This window comes from Panthera pardus, unplaced genomic scaffold, assembly GCF_024362965.1.
Source record: "Panthera pardus isolate Hobbes unplaced genomic scaffold, ASM2436296v1 HiC_scaffold_8, whole genome shotgun sequence".
Taxonomy (NCBI): Eukaryota; Metazoa; Chordata; class Mammalia; order Carnivora; family Felidae; genus Panthera; species Panthera pardus.
In genome coordinates this window covers 773,085-786,939 of record NW_026527013.1, presented here as the reverse complement: position 1 = coordinate 786,939, position 13,855 = coordinate 773,085, and the positions used below count along the sequence as shown (strand labels likewise).

The 13,855-nt window shown below is 64.6% G+C and overlaps 2 protein-coding genes and 2 non-coding genes across 5 annotated transcripts; 2 read left to right on the top strand and 2 right to left on the bottom strand.

The window, feature by feature from the left end:
* Positions 1-1,304: 1,304 nt before the first annotated feature.
* On the top strand, positions 1,305-4,565 carry GAMT (guanidinoacetate N-methyltransferase). The gene is given in 7 exon segments (XM_053898148.1): positions 1,305-1,567; positions 2,560-2,705; positions 2,915-2,978; positions 3,293-3,360; positions 3,519-3,542; positions 3,544-3,630; positions 4,171-4,565. Coding segments are annotated over 7 exon segments (711 nt in total). The 5' UTR covers positions 1,305-1,386; the 3' UTR covers positions 4,312-4,565.
* A 511-nt stretch (positions 4,566-5,076) lies between these two features.
* NDUFS7 (NADH:ubiquinone oxidoreductase core subunit S7) lies at positions 5,077-11,370 on the bottom strand. 2 transcript variants are annotated; one of them, XM_019433996.2, is made up of 8 exons: positions 11,271-11,370; positions 10,220-10,253; positions 9,277-9,345; positions 8,816-8,933; positions 7,638-7,817; positions 7,519-7,565; positions 6,771-6,859; positions 5,077-5,241 (listed from the first exon to the last, which is right to left on the bottom strand). In XM_019433996.2, exons 1-8 carry the CDS (start codon positions 11,284-11,286, stop codon positions 5,144-5,146), a joined length of 651 nt encoding a protein of 216 aa, XP_019289541.1. In that variant the 5' UTR covers positions 11,287-11,370; the 3' UTR covers positions 5,077-5,143. The 2 variants fall into 2 exon arrangements, with proteins under 2 accessions (XP_019289541.1, XP_019289542.1); XM_019433997.1 differs by lacking the exon at positions 11,271-11,370 and having other exon boundaries at positions 10,220-10,284.
* Positions 11,371-11,572: 202 nt separating this feature from the next.
* Positions 11,573-11,646, bottom strand: TRNAN-GUU (transfer RNA asparagine (anticodon GUU)). Its single transcript has one exon. It is a non-coding gene; the product is annotated as a tRNA-Asn (tRNA).
* A 142-nt stretch (positions 11,647-11,788) lies between these two features.
* TRNAF-GAA (transfer RNA phenylalanine (anticodon GAA)) lies at positions 11,789-11,861 on the top strand. Its single transcript has one exon. It is a non-coding gene; the product is annotated as a tRNA-Phe (tRNA).
* The last annotated feature ends 1,994 nt before the right edge of the window (positions 11,862-13,855 follow it).

Below are 13,855 nucleotides of genomic sequence, written 5' to 3'. Positions count from 1 at the left end.
GTCAGAAATATATATATACTTCATATGTGTAATCTTTTAAGACTGTGGTCTGGAGTCAGACGCATCCTCCTCCTATCGTCTCTGCCACTGATTCACTGTACGGCCTCAAGGACGTCACTTTCCCTCTCTGATCCCAGGTCTGCAGGTGAGAACAGCACACCCTAGGGTCTCCCACGAAGGGCGGACACAAGGAAAGACCACGTGTCATTCACTCACCCACATGAGAGGGAACAAGCGTGGCCACCCCATTTGGGAGGAGAGGACTTGGAACGGAAAGCACTTGGCTAAGTTGCCAGGCAGACCGTACTGGGCCCGTGGCCACTTTTGGGGATGGAGCTCGGGTTGCATCTCGGTGACCCCTGGGAGGTCCCTCCTCTCTGGGGACACTGAAGCCACGGGGAGGCTCCAAGCAGACTGCCTCTCATTGCTGTCACTTAGGGTCTGTGTAGGCAGCAGCCTGGGAGAATCCCCCCGTGATCCCTACTTCTTAGCATTCGTGGCCTTGTGTGACCCCTACCCTTGTGTGCCTGACTTCCAAGCAATACAGTATGTCCAGGTGAAGAGACACGACTTCTGTGATTGGATTCCAGACAATTCTGACATTGCAGATTCTCTCGTTGGTTCTAGTGAAGCATGCTGTCTGGTTGGGGAGGCTCATGTGGCCAGGGACTGAGGCCCTCCCACCAACAGCCCCAAAGCAACCGGCTGAGACCAACAGCCAGCCAGTGAGCTTGGAAGTGGATCCTTCCCTGCATGAGCCTTCAGAGGAGACCCCGGAACTGGCTGGCACCTTGCCTGCGGCATTGTGAGAGGTCGTGAAACGGAGGACCCGCTGAGCAGCACCTGGAGTCCTGACCCACAGAAACGGAGACAATAAACCGTGTGGCTTGAAGTGGCTACGTTTGGGGTAATTGGTTACACAGCAATAGCTAGCAAATAGTAGCCTGCTTTCTCCCGCCTCAGGCAGGGCATCCCTTAAGCTGGGTGACATTTAGGGGCACCTGGGCGGCTCAGTCAGCTGAGCGTCAGACTCTCTTTCGGGTCAGGTTATGAGTCGTGGGATCCCGCGGCACGAGCCTCTCTCCCTCCCTCTGCCTCTCTACCTCACTCACTCGCTCTCTCTCCCTGCCTCTCAAATAAAAAAGAAAACAAAACTGGGTAACTATTAGCCAGTGCCATCTGTTTACACAGGATGCACAGGGCGCCTTGGGCCCAGTGGCCGCTAGAGGCCCGTCAGAGCTCCGTGCAATCCGCTCCGGGCTCCGCCCACCTGTCCCGGCCCCGCCCCTCCGGCCTGCGGGCCGCCCCGCCCCCGCCCCAGAAGGCCTCGCAGGGATCAGGCCCACGCGTCGCGAGCGCAGTCCAGTAGCTCGTCCCCGCCGCAGCATGAGCGTCCCCGCCGCGCCCCCCATCTTCGCCCCCGGCGAGAACTGCAGCCCCGCGTGGCAGATGGCGCCCGCGGCCTACGACGCGGCGGACATGCACCTGCAGATCCTGGGCAAGCCGGTGATGGAGCGCTGGGAGACCCCCTACATGCACGCGCTGGCGGCCGCCGCCTCCTCCAAAGGTAGCCGGGCACCCACTTGTAACCCGAGGCCGCAGGACGCTCAGATCCGGGGTCCAGCCGGTTCTCCAGCCGATGTGCATCGGAGCCTCTCCGTGTCTCTGGTTTTCCCGCCTGTAAAATGAGGCTAGCGGGGAGCAACGGGGAAGTAAAGGGGGTGCTGCAGGCACGGGCTTGCACGCAGAAGGCGCCTCCTAAGCACCAGAAACTTCCAGATGGGGAAGGGTCTGGGTCGAGGGAATGGGCCCCACCATGGCGACCTCGGGCGGAGCTCAGCCGCTGTCTTCCCGTGAAGTCGGGGACGCGGTGGGCTATCCCCCCATGAGGTCGGGGGCGGCCAAGCGAGGGGGGTGGGGGAGCGCTGCCCAGGAGTTCCCAGAAGCCCCGCCCCGGCTACAAATAGCTCTGGGAGAGCTGAGGCTGCCAAACAGCTGTCCCGGTGGCCCTGTGCCTCGATCAGAGCCTGAGGGGTGCTGAGGGTTCCCCAGGTCCCCAGGGGCCAGGCATGGGTCCTCCAGGCCTTTGCACAAGCAGTGTCCCTGCGTGGTTGGGATGTTTCTATCACCCGTCTCTTGTCCAATGGGGACCACCTCCTCCCCAACTGTTGCAGGCCTCAGGCCTCAAACTCACCCCCCTTCTCCTGCAGAAACTTCATTGCAGGGGGCAGGAGGGGGAGGACAGAGAAAAGTAACCGAATCAAGAGATAAGCACCACCAGGGATCAAAGTCCAGGATCTGACCTCCCCACTGGGGCTGGGCCTAAAATCTGCTGCCCACGCCTCCCTGGCTTGCCACCCTCTCTGGCCCCTGGCCAGAGCCCACGCTGTTCCCTCTCAGGGCTAGTGTGTTCTGTGTCACCCTCCGCCTCTGCCCCACTTGTGCTCTCCTGTCCTTGTGGCAAACGTTTCTCTCTGCAAAGACCCTGCCCTCGGGCCCCCTCCTCCAGGCAGCTCCCCCAGCCCCAGCCCGGCGTGTGATGCTGGGATCTTTGCCCAGGGGGCCGGGTCCTGGAGGTGGGCTTCGGCATGGCGATCGCAGCTTCCAGGGTGCAAGAGGCCCCCATCGACGAACACTGGATCATCGAGTGCAATGATGGCGTCTTCCAGCGCCTCCAGGACTGGGCCCAGCGGCAGCCACACAAGGTGCCCGCCTCTGCCTGCACGTCCCCCCTCAGCACTACCCTGTGGGGTCGAGGCCCTTTCCTGGGAGGGGCTGGGGGCCCAGGCAGTGCAAAAATGGAGGAAGTGGTCTTCTCCCTTGGGAGCTCCTCAGCCCTCTCCCTTGCAGCAGGTGGGAAGATCCTGGACCCCTGTGACTCCCGATCTGTTTTCTGTTTCTCCCCCGCCCCAAGGTGGTTCCCTTGAAAGGCCTGTGGGAGGAGGTGGCCCCTACCCTGCCAGACGGCCACTTTGATGGTGAGGGGGCGAGGGGGCTTGGGGGCTGGGGGGGGGGGGAGCCCCTGCCTCGTTTTCCACCACTAGCCCCTTCCTTGGCCTGCAGAGGGACCCTCTAAGGAACACACGCTGCCAATGTTTCACTTGGGGGTACAGATCCAAGAGCCAGGGCCTGGCACTCGGCAGGTGTGTGGACAACTGAGCGGGACCCCGTTCCCAGAGGAGGCAGCACACTGAGCGCTGGGTGAAGCCTCTGGGGTCTAGTCTCCCTGTGCAGACGCTGCTGGTGAGGCTGCACCCAGCCCTGACCGTGTGGCCTGTGACTTCCTATGCAGGTATCCTGTATGACACCTACCCCCTGTCCGAGGAGACCTGGCATACCCACCAGTTCGCCTTCATCAAGGTAGGACCCGCTGGGTGGGATGGTCACCCCCCGGGGCTGAGCGGGGGAGGGGGGGGGCCTGCCATTCGCACACAGGACCCCTCTTGCTGTTTCTCTGACCTGCTGGGATGCAGGCCGCCGCCCTGGGTGCTCCCTCCTGATCACTGTCCCCTGCCCAGGACCATGCCTTTCGCCTGCTGAAGCCCGGGGGGCATTCTCACCTACTGCAACCTCACGTCGTGGGGGGAGCTGATGAAGTCTAAGTACTCGGACGTCAGCACCATGTTCCAGGTGCGGCAGCCTGGGGGCTCCCCGCGGGTCTCTGCCCCACCCCCCGAGCCAGGCGGCAGCTGGAGTAGCTTGTGGCCCAGGGGGTGGTTCTTGACCTCAGGGGCCCATCTCTTGGGTGGAATGTGAGCTCCAGGAGGAAGTGTGTCAAGTCTCTCCCCAGCTGTAACACCTTCCTGGCTCCCCAGTGCCCTCGGGATACAGCCCGGCCCAGCTGGGATATAGCCCAGCCTCCCCACCCGGGCATCCCCCTCCCTCTGCCCTCCTCCACCCAGCATGTCTTTATTGGTTTAGCCACGCCGTCTCGGCCTCGGCTCACGTTCTCCCTGCTGCCCAAGAGGATGCGCAGTAGGCAGCGGCTGGCACCCCATGACAGCAGGAAACTGCTGCCCGAGTCGAGACCCCTGGAGATGCCCCCCCAGACTGGGCTCCCTCCCGGGGGCCTTGGCAATTACAAACGCTGTGCCAGGAAGAGTGGGCGCCGTGGGGGTCTCGTGTGGCCTGGTGGCTCGCAGTGACCTGGCCTGTCTCTCCCGCCGCCAGGAGACACAGGTGCCAGCCCTGCTGGAAGCGGGCTTCAGGCGGGAGAACATCCACACGGAGGTGATGGAGCTGGTCCCACCGGCCGAGTGCCGCTACTACGCCTTCCCTCGCATGATCACGCCCCTGGTCACCAAGCACTGAGCCCGCCTGGGCCTCCGGCTTGACCACAGGGGGGCCACAGTCCCATCCGCGTGCCCCACCCGGTGCCTTCGCAGCCGGGAGTGCAGGCTCTGGGCTCTCGTGGCCCCGGGTTCGAGTCCCGGCCCACACCCGCGGTGGGACGCAGGGCCAGCTTCCCTGACCTTCCCTGCAAGGGGATACCGCTACCTTCCTCTCAGGGGCACTGAGGGTAAAATAAACACTAACACTGGGCTTGCCCAGCACAGTGCGCCTCACCCGCACTTCCGTTTCCTTCTGCCCCCCAAAACCAAGAGCAGCGTGTGTTATATGGATTTTTGGGGAGCCCCCGTGTCTCTGGGCCAGCACGTGACCCTCCTGGCGCCCAGGCCGGTGGACCGGAGTAGCCGTCAGAGCTCGAGAGCCCCTGCCTCCAGTCAGCAGCAGGGGGGTACGGACGGGGTGCAGAGCCGCATCGGGGCCACCGCGTCTCTGGTGCCACCGTCAGGCGGGGCCTTGAAGGAAAGCAAAGCCTGGAAGCCCAGCCTTGCTGGCGAGGACCCACACCACAGCCCGAGACGTGCCTCCCGAGGCCGGCCGCGCCCCGACTTTCCCACCCTCTGGCGCCCACGTGGCCACCCGCTGCCCTCCTCCGTGCCCCTCCACAGGCTCTCGGGCCCGTCCACTCCCCTCTGTCGTCGGTCTCGGGGAGGCCACGCGCAGGGGCCCGGGCCGCTCCCACACCTCCCCGAGGCCCCACCGCCCACACGCAGCACGCAGAGAGGGTGGTGGCGAGGTGGGTGTAGCAGGTTTATTGGCCACGGTCAGGGCCGCCGCAGGGGCCGGGGGGCCGGCACTACCTGCGGTACCAGACGCGGAGCCTCTTCTCCCGCTTGATCTTCTTCTGCAGCTGCAGGATGCCGTAGAGCAGGGCCTCAGCCGTGGGCGGGCAGCCTGTGTGGGGGGGTGTGCCTCAGTTTCCCTGTGGCAGGGAGGGGGGCCCCCTGGCCCTAGGCTATCCCGGACCAGCGACTGCATTGTAGACCCCGTGCCCATCCTCCCTGCCGGGGCCGCTGACCCTCGTTTTCTACCGCCGCTCGGCAGAGGGTGCCTGAGCCAGGATGCAAGTCAAAGGGCCTCGCCGAGGGCTGCAGAGCCGGGTCCAGGCGAAGGGTGAGGCGGGGCCCCCGCTCCAGTACCGGCTTTCGTCGGTACTGCCTGGGCGGCGGGTCTGGCCCATCACGGGGCAGGAGCCAGCAAGATGGGCGGTGCCCGGATCCTGACCCTGGCCTCCAAGCCCTGGCCAGTGGGGAGGCCGGGGCCACCCCTCCTGGGCCAAGCCGCCCTGCCCGCTATTGCCACGACCCGGCTCAGAGACCCCTGGCGGGACACGTGCGGCCTGCCTCCTGACCCTGGGTCACACTCACCTGGTGGCGGGCCCTTCAAAGAGTGGGCGGGGGCGGGCAGGGAGGCCCATATGGTCCACAGACCGACGGGCAGCCCTGGAGAAATGCTCCCCTACAGTCCCTGTCCCCAGCAGGGGAACTGACCGGGGCCTGGCCCCTGGCCCGCAGGGGGGTCCTACGTGCCCTCCCTACCAGACCGGCTCCGTCCCCCCGGCCTGGGGGCTGCCCGGGGCCCGGCGTGGAGGTCCGCAGAATGCGAAACGAATCAACACCATGTCACGGTGAACTCGACTCCAACGTCAAAACCCCTTCCTCTGCCTCGTGAGATGCCAGGCGGGACTTCGGCTTCTCGGGGGACGTGGAATTGCGGCCTTGAGCACCCCTGCTCTGCGGACACTCGGGCCGGGTGTTCGGTGCCGGCACTGAGCCCGTCCACAGGCTACGCACCGACCCCTGACCTCCAACCACCGGCGGGGAGGATGCCTGGGGCCCACGGGTGGCCAGGTAACACACAGGACGCCAGTGACTGTGCACCTGAGACAAACAGTCAGTGCTTCTCCAGTGTCCGTGTACCACACGCGTCGTAGGAGACGTACTTACTGACGCCAAGAAAACTATTACTCGTTTCCCGACAGATATCAAGGTGGGGGGGGGGGGGCCCTGGATTTTTATTTCCTGAATCTGGCCACCCCGGCAATCTGGGGCCAGGGGAGTCTCGCTCTCCTTGGCGAGAATGAGAACCGTGCACACGGTTCCCTTATTTTTGGCTGTTTTTCTGGTCTTGTACACGAAATGTAGTTTAAAGCTGGCAGGTGCCTGCAGCCCCCCCCCCCCCCCCGCCGGCTCAGGCCAGGCTTCGGCAGCAGCCTGCTCCAACATCTGGATACAAGCCAAGACTCTTAGGGTGGGGAGACCTTCGAGGGGCAGGGGAGGGGGAGGCCGAGGATTCACCCTTCTGCCTGGACCAAAATCTGACCCTCCTTTTGATGGGGGGAGCCCACTGTCTCTGGAGTGCAGGCGCCCCATGGAGCGGGAGGGTGTGGGCAGGGCTCTGCCGCGGGGGCCGCGGGGGCCTACCTGGGACGTAGATGTCCACGGGCACGATGCGGTCACAGCCCCTCACGACGGAGTACGAGTAGTGGTAGTAGCCGCCTCCGTTGGCACAGCTGCAGGGGGGGGCACGTGAGGGCCACGCTGGCCACCCCGGCCTGCCCTCCCTACCCGCCCCCCCCAATCACGGCGGCCTTCCAGGGCACACAGGCGTCAGGAGCGGGCAGGAGTGCGGGGTGGAGGCACAGGAAACAGAATGGCCACCTGACGCCTCCTGCGGGATCAGGCAGAGCAGAAGCAAACGGGCGGACCCCAAACACACGCCGCTCTGGGAGGGGACCAGACACAAGAGGCCACACGGGGTGTGAGTCCGCGTGTGTGAAACGTCCAGAACGGGCTCATCCGGGGACAGGAAGGGGGGCTCGTGGGGGCCGGGGAGGGGGACAGGGTTTCCTTCTGGGCCGATCGAATGTTCTGGGGTTAGAGAGAATCACGGACCCGCGCACGGTAACAGGATGAACTTAAGGCGGCTCGACTCAAGAGCTGAGTGACGCGACCGCCTGACGACGCAAGGAAGGCGGTCAGTGGGCGGCACGCGGAGAGGCGAGGAGGCGGAGCGCGCACGGGGCAGGCCGAGGCAGGCACAGACAGAACGGGAGCGACTGCGCGGACGGGAGGGACGTTGTGGGGCGGGCAGCGGGCGCAGACCCCGGGGCTCCAGGACCGCGACGGCGGGTAGCGGGCACAGAGCGGCGGGACGCGCGCCGGCGCTCACCTGCCCATGGACACGACGTAGCGAGGCTCCGGCATCTGGTCGTAGACCTGGAGGAGACGGCGGGGTGTGGGTGCGGCTCGGGCCGGGGCGGGGGGGGCGGGCCGCGGGGCCAGGCCTACCTTGCGCAGGGCCGGGGCCATCTTGTTGGTGAGCGTGCCGGCCACGATCATGACGTCCGCCTGGCGCGGGCTGGCGCGGAAGACCACGCCGAAGCGGTCCATGTCGTAGCGGGGCGCCGCCATGTGCATCATCTCCACGGCGCAGCAGGCCAGGCCGAAGGTCATGGGCCACAGGGAACTCTGCCGGGGGCCGGCGCGGTCAGCCCGGGAAGGGCGCGGCACGGCATGCCAGCCACGCCGCCCCCCTGCCCTCCACCACGTGACCTCCGGTGCCGGTCACTGGCCCAGTGTGCCCTCCAGGAAGGTGAAGTGAGCCACCCCGGGGCGGGGGGGGAAGGGGGGGGGCGCAGCGCTTCCTCTGTCTGCCCAGTCGGGGACCGGGACGTGGCCCCCACTGCCCGCTCCGTGCTAATACAGGTGGCAGGGCTTAGGCCACACAGCAGGCCGACCCTGACAGCATCGCGGGGTTCCACCGCCACGAGCAATGCCGCGCGGGGCACCTCCGTGCTGTGGCTGCAGGCCCTGGCAGAATGTTCGCCGTGGCCCCACTCTTACACACAGACAGAAACAGCGGGGGACTCTTAACGGTGGCCTGCCCCTGGACACCCCCGGCACACCAAGAGGAGCTACTGTCCTGCGAAACAGGTGGTCAGTCCTGGGGGCGGGGGAGGGTGTTCAGGCTTTTCCCAGGAAGGAGCCCCTGTTCTTGGCCTGCATAACGTTCCCAATTACAAAAATCACTCCTACATTAGAAGAGAAAAGAGGGAGGGTGGGGCGCCTGGGCAGCTAAGTCAGCCAAGAGTCCAACTCTCGCCTTCGGCTCAGGTCACGATCTCAGTTTGTGAGTTCAAGCCCCGTGCCAGGCTCTGCGCTGACAAGGCGGGTCCTGCTTGGGGTTCTCACTCTCTGCCCCTCCTCCACTCGGTCTCCCTCTGCCTCTCTCAAGATAAATAAGCTTTAAAGAAAAATTAAAAAAAAAAAAAAAGAAGAACGAACAGAAACAGAAAAACTACAGAGGGCAGGCAGGCCATCCTCTCTGGGGGCCAAGGGAGGGACCAGGAAGCAGGGCAGGGGCACCGAGAGGACATCGGGGCCAGGAGCAGCCAGGGGCAGGTGCGCACGTGTGCACGCACACGCGGCAGGAGGCCCGAGGGACGGAGGAGGGGGCGGGGGCTCACCCGGCGGGCCCAGTTGATGAGGTCGTCCAGCTTGGCCACCACATACTCGCCCCGGCTGCTGGGAAGCGCGGTGGGTTTGGGGACCACGGCTCCAGCCTTGGACACAGCGGGCTGGGTGCTGGACACAGAACACAGAGTGCAGGGGAGGGAGGGGACGTCAGCCAGGCGGGCATCCAGACAGCCTGCAGCCCAGAGCAGCCTCTCAGAGGGCAGCACCAAGCTGGCCCCCAGCATCCGGGCAGCCAGGCCGGGGGCAGGACGTGCGTGCCGAGCGAAGCAATGAAACGAAGGGCACTTCTGGTCTGGGGACGCGCGGCCGGAGTCTCAGGCGCACCCTGAGGGCGGGGACCGTGCTGTATCACCCTCCTGGGCGGAGGGAGGGGCTGGAGTCACCATGGGCAGCTGCCGTGCCAAGGGGAGGCTTTCGGGTGTGTGCAGGTGCCCAGGAAGGCTGGCCTCACCTGCTGGGGCTGTCAGCGGCCACGCTCGAATGGACACTTCGACCCTGCAGAGCCACGCCCACACCGGAGCTGCGGGGAGAGGGGGTGCACGTGAAGAGGAGCCTGGGGTGCCCCGTGACGCTGTCACAGGGGCCACACTAAGGGGGAAACTTCACCCGGGGCCAAATCTGGCCCTCTGCCTGTTTTTGTAAATAAAGTTTTATTGAGTGGCCACCACATCCACCCATTCCTGCTTTTTGGCAGCCCTTTTCACAAAGGCCGAGCTGAGTGGTCTCCACAGAGACAACCTGGCCCTTCGTGGAAAAAGTCTGCTGAGCCCTGGGCTACAAAGTATCTGGTTTTCGTCTTATACTTCTCTCATTTTCCCCTTTACTTCACGCTGAGTGTGTATTTTATCCCCAGGAAAACGTCCTTATCAAAACAGGGCAAACTCAGCCCAAATCCGTGTGCTTCTCAAAGCCTCCCAGCTCCCTCCATTAGGAAGAGCCTCTCCTTAGACTGGCCACGTCCCGGGTCCCATGGCACTGGAGGTTTGACTTCCGGGCTCCGTCCACCAAGAGGGCACGGTGGCCACCTGCCTCCCTGTCCTAAGGAGGCCTACCCGAGGCTGCGATCTGAGCAGATGCGCCAGACGCCTTCCCGCAACAGGCAACAAGCGAGTGGTGACGGAACCCGGGCAGGCAGGTGCGGGTCTGAGTGACGGCTCTGCCGCCACGTGGACGGTCCCCACTGAGGGGCCTGAACCCCACCTGCCGCGGGACACCGTCAGCCCCAGCGCTGGCCGGCTCACTGTGTGACCTTCAGCAGCTGGGCCCCCTGCCTGATGCTGCTGAAGGGCGTCCCAGCTCCGAGGTGCTCTGACCCACCCCCTGCCCCTCCCCTGGCCCCACTGAACCCTCCGTGTCAGGGCCTTGAGGTGGGGGAGGGACACACAGACACTCACCGCAGAGCAAGGATCTGGCGGAGCAGGCCGGGAGCTGCAGAGAGAACCATGCGGTGGAGGCGATGAGCCCAGGCAGCAACACTGGCAGTAAACCCGGGACCTAGATGGGCCTGCAGGGTCCGGCCTCCAGGAGCTTCCCCACAAGTTCCCCCCGCCTGGCGTTTCCTTCCCCTTCCCCTTGGTCTATCTAAATTCCACTTAACAAACCCTTGCGAAGAGAGGTCGTTCAGAATATGAGCCACACGGTGTCACTGCCCTGCTCGATACCCCAAGCCCTGAACGAAAAGCCAAACCACACCAGGACCATCCTCCCTTTCCTCAAGCACGTCAGCGTCCCTCCTGCCCCAGGGCCTTTGCACTTGCGGCTTCCGCCGCCTGGAGCACCCTGCCCCACACGTGCACTTGGCCAGCGCTTCCTACGGACAGGCTTCAGGTCTACACCAGCCCCCCAGACTCCCTAGATCCTGTCACCCTGTTGCGTCTCCATGTATGTGTTGTGCGGTGCCTGTCTCTCCCGAGATGCGGCTTCCCTGGGGTCCTGTGACTTGGTGCCCCACAAGTGTGCACGAGTAAACAAATCCGCAGACACCAGCGAGGCTCCGGCCCCGGGCGGGGCTCTGAGGTTTCGGAGGCTGGGCCCGAAGACCAAGCTAACCGCCGGGACTCCCCGGCGGGCCGCCTCTCTCCGTGCCTCGGTTTCCTCAGTTGCAGACTGAGGGCTCTGGATAAGCTCACAGCGCAGTAAACGCCCTTCCCCCCTCAGGCGCCGCCAGATCTCGCCGTTCGGCCCTTGGACCACGAACGCACCACCCGGGTTTCGAAACAGAGTCCTGACTCTGTGTCTCCGCGCAACCGCCTTCCTTCGCGCTATGACTTCTGTCCTGTGCGTTCAACCCCTAATCCGGGGACGGGGGTCTCTGCAGCGGGACGGGCTGGACACCGGTCCCCGCCCGGCCGGACCGCGTGCCTGTTTCCTCGCCGTCCCCGCGCCGCTCCCCTCCCGGGACCCGGAGGGGCAGCCCCGCGACCCCGCGACCCCCGACGCACTCACCCGCCAGCGCCGCCATGTTGGCCTCGGCCTTCAAACAACCCCTGCGGTCCGTCCGCCTTAGCGCTCCGGGTCTCCGGGGCCGTCTCCCAAAGCGGCTCGGCCGGGCCGCGGAAGCGAGGAGCCGGGCCTGGGACGTTCCGCCCGCGCGGACTTCCTCCTGACGCGTGCCGCCAGACACCCCACGCGGGACGGGCTGACGCGCGGGGTGGGGGGGGTGGGGGCGCGCGGCGCGAGGAGCGTCCCGGCAAAAGCAGGGGCGTCGCTCGCCGTCTCCTTACCTCAGGAACAAAAGTCCAAAAGTGCGTCCCTGGGTGGGCTCGAACCACCAACCTTTCGGTTAACAGCCGAACGCGCTAACCGATTGCGCCACAGAGACGGCGCTGCCGCCCGGCGCCCCCGCGAGGCTTTATGAGGCGCGCGCGGCCGGGACGCAAGGCGCCGGCCGAAGCGGCGCGCGGGCGGCGCGGTGCGGCGCGGCGCGGGGGAGGACTCCGGGTGAGAGCGGCCCCTGCCGCCCCGCCGAAATAGCTCAGTTGGGAGAGCGTTAGACTGAAGATCTAAAGGTCCCTGGTTCGATCCCGGGTTTCGGCAGCCGTTTTGACGGCCCTGCAGCGAGGGAAGCCCCCTCTGCTTGGCGGGCGGGGAGCTGCTTCCGCCCACCACCACCACCACCCCCATGTCACCCCGGGCCAGCGTGGGTGGGACACAACCCAAAACGGGACCCTCCCAACCCTTGCCCCACCCCCCGGACCGTGATTCCAGCCCATTGGGTCAAAACCCACCAGAGTTCGCAAAGACACTTGCCGCTTACGTGTCACTTAATTCTTAAGATCCTTCTGCTGGACTTTCCACTTGGGGACGCAGGCTCACACGTGCAAGCGCAGGGGAGCAGCGCAGGGGAGCAGCACAGGGGAGCAGCAGGCTGGCCTCCAGGCAGGACAAGTCGGTCGGGTCCTGGAGCCCCCGCTGGGGCCGGTCAGGAGTGCCGGGCACAGCCGGCAGGTCTGGCTCCAACGGGGAGCTCCAGGCCCCTTCCCATTTCCTTCCCACCACCCACTAGCCTGTGGAGCTGGATTGCTTTTTAAATCTAAATAAACTTTGCATTTCAGAATAATTTTAGGCACGGAAGTCTCCAACACAGAGTTCCCACGTACCCAACACCCAGTCCCCTGTCAGCACCTGCGGCAATTCGTGAGCCAGAGTGAACACAGGTAGTATTCATGGAAGTCTGGGCCTCATTCAAGTTTCATTTTCCTGGAACGTCCTTGCCCCGCGAGCGAGGAGAGCAAGGGAGGAGAGCGAGCGACCCGGAGCGGAGCCCCAGCCCATCTGACGGCTACCCCGTGAGAGACGCCAGGGTCATGGCCAGCCTGCTCTTGGGTTTCCAATCCACCACTAGGTCCTGGGGTACTCCGTTATTCAAGAGAGGGCACCCGCAGGGGCAGAGGGCATGCGAGGCTGGTCGATGGAGGGGGAGGGAGGTGCCCCCCCCCCCCCGAGCCTGATGGAGAACCCCCCCCACAAGGGCAGGCCGGCAGGGGGAGCAGAACCTGGAGCCGGCAGGGAACTGTGAATTGGGGATCGGGGGACCCGGGACGGTGGGGGATGGGCAGTTTCTGGAGCAGACGTTCAGATTCTTACCCCGTACACGGCACATGACTTTTGTTTTTTGTAAAGTTTATTTGTTTTGAGAGAGAGTGGGGGAGGGACAGAGACAGAAGACAGAGGATTCCAAGCAGGCTCCGTGCTGTCACCTCAGAGCCCCACGCAGGGCTCGAATCAATACGAACCTTGGGACCGGGCCTAAGCCAAAATCAAGGGTCAGGTGCTTAACTGACTGAGCCATCCAGGCGCCCTGCTTTTAAGATTTCACTTTTAAGTAACCTCCAGTGGGCCCGATGGGGGGCTCTAACCTACCAAGAGTCAAGGCACCACCTGAGCCAGCAAGGTATCCCCACCCCCACCCCCCAGCACCGAAATAATTCAAGATTCTTTTTTTAGATAAGCAGTACACTTGAAGAGGTACCGAGGTGCGTGCAAGGACATCCCCATCCCAAGAAGTAGGGATGGGGGCGAGCGGTGACCACAGGAAGAGGTGGGACCGTTGCTTTGCGCCTCCGGGCCGGGGTTTCGAAACGAACCTCCCCTCCGTGGACTTCCAAGTACAACCTCCTGTCAGCTTACAGTAAATAATTCATTTGAGCACGGCTGTGACAGGTCGCCAGATGTCTGGGACTCTGTGCAAGGCCCGGCCAGGTGAAACTAAGTCAAGATCCTTTACGTGGCAGGCCACCAAAGGTCAGGGTCCCGAGCTGGGGACGCTCAGGCCGTCGGGGTGACGAGACCTGCCCCCTTTCTTTGTGTCGGGGCAGGAACGGGAGCCTGGCCCCCAGACGAAGGCCGTCGTCTGCAGGAACCGGCCGGAGTGGCACTCGCGGCCCCCACAGCGCACCCCACGGCCGCACACACGACCTCTGCCGTCGCGACTATGACATCACAGCTCTCCAGGCAGATCGGCTACCCTGGGGGCCTGCCGGTGAGATGATGCTCCGGCCAGGCCAGACGCAGCCACGCGTGAAAATGCA

Coding starts and splice junctions, on each gene's coding strand:
- NDUFS7 (XM_019433996.2), bottom strand. Junction 7,818..8,815: donor TCATCAACTGGGCCCGCCGG/GTGAGCCCCCGC, acceptor GGCCCCCGGCAG/AGTTCCCTGTGGCCCATGAC. Junction 6,860..7,518: donor TACGTCGTGTCCATGGGCAG/GTGAGCGCCGGC, acceptor CCCCCCCTGCAG/CTGTGCCAACGGAGGCGGCT.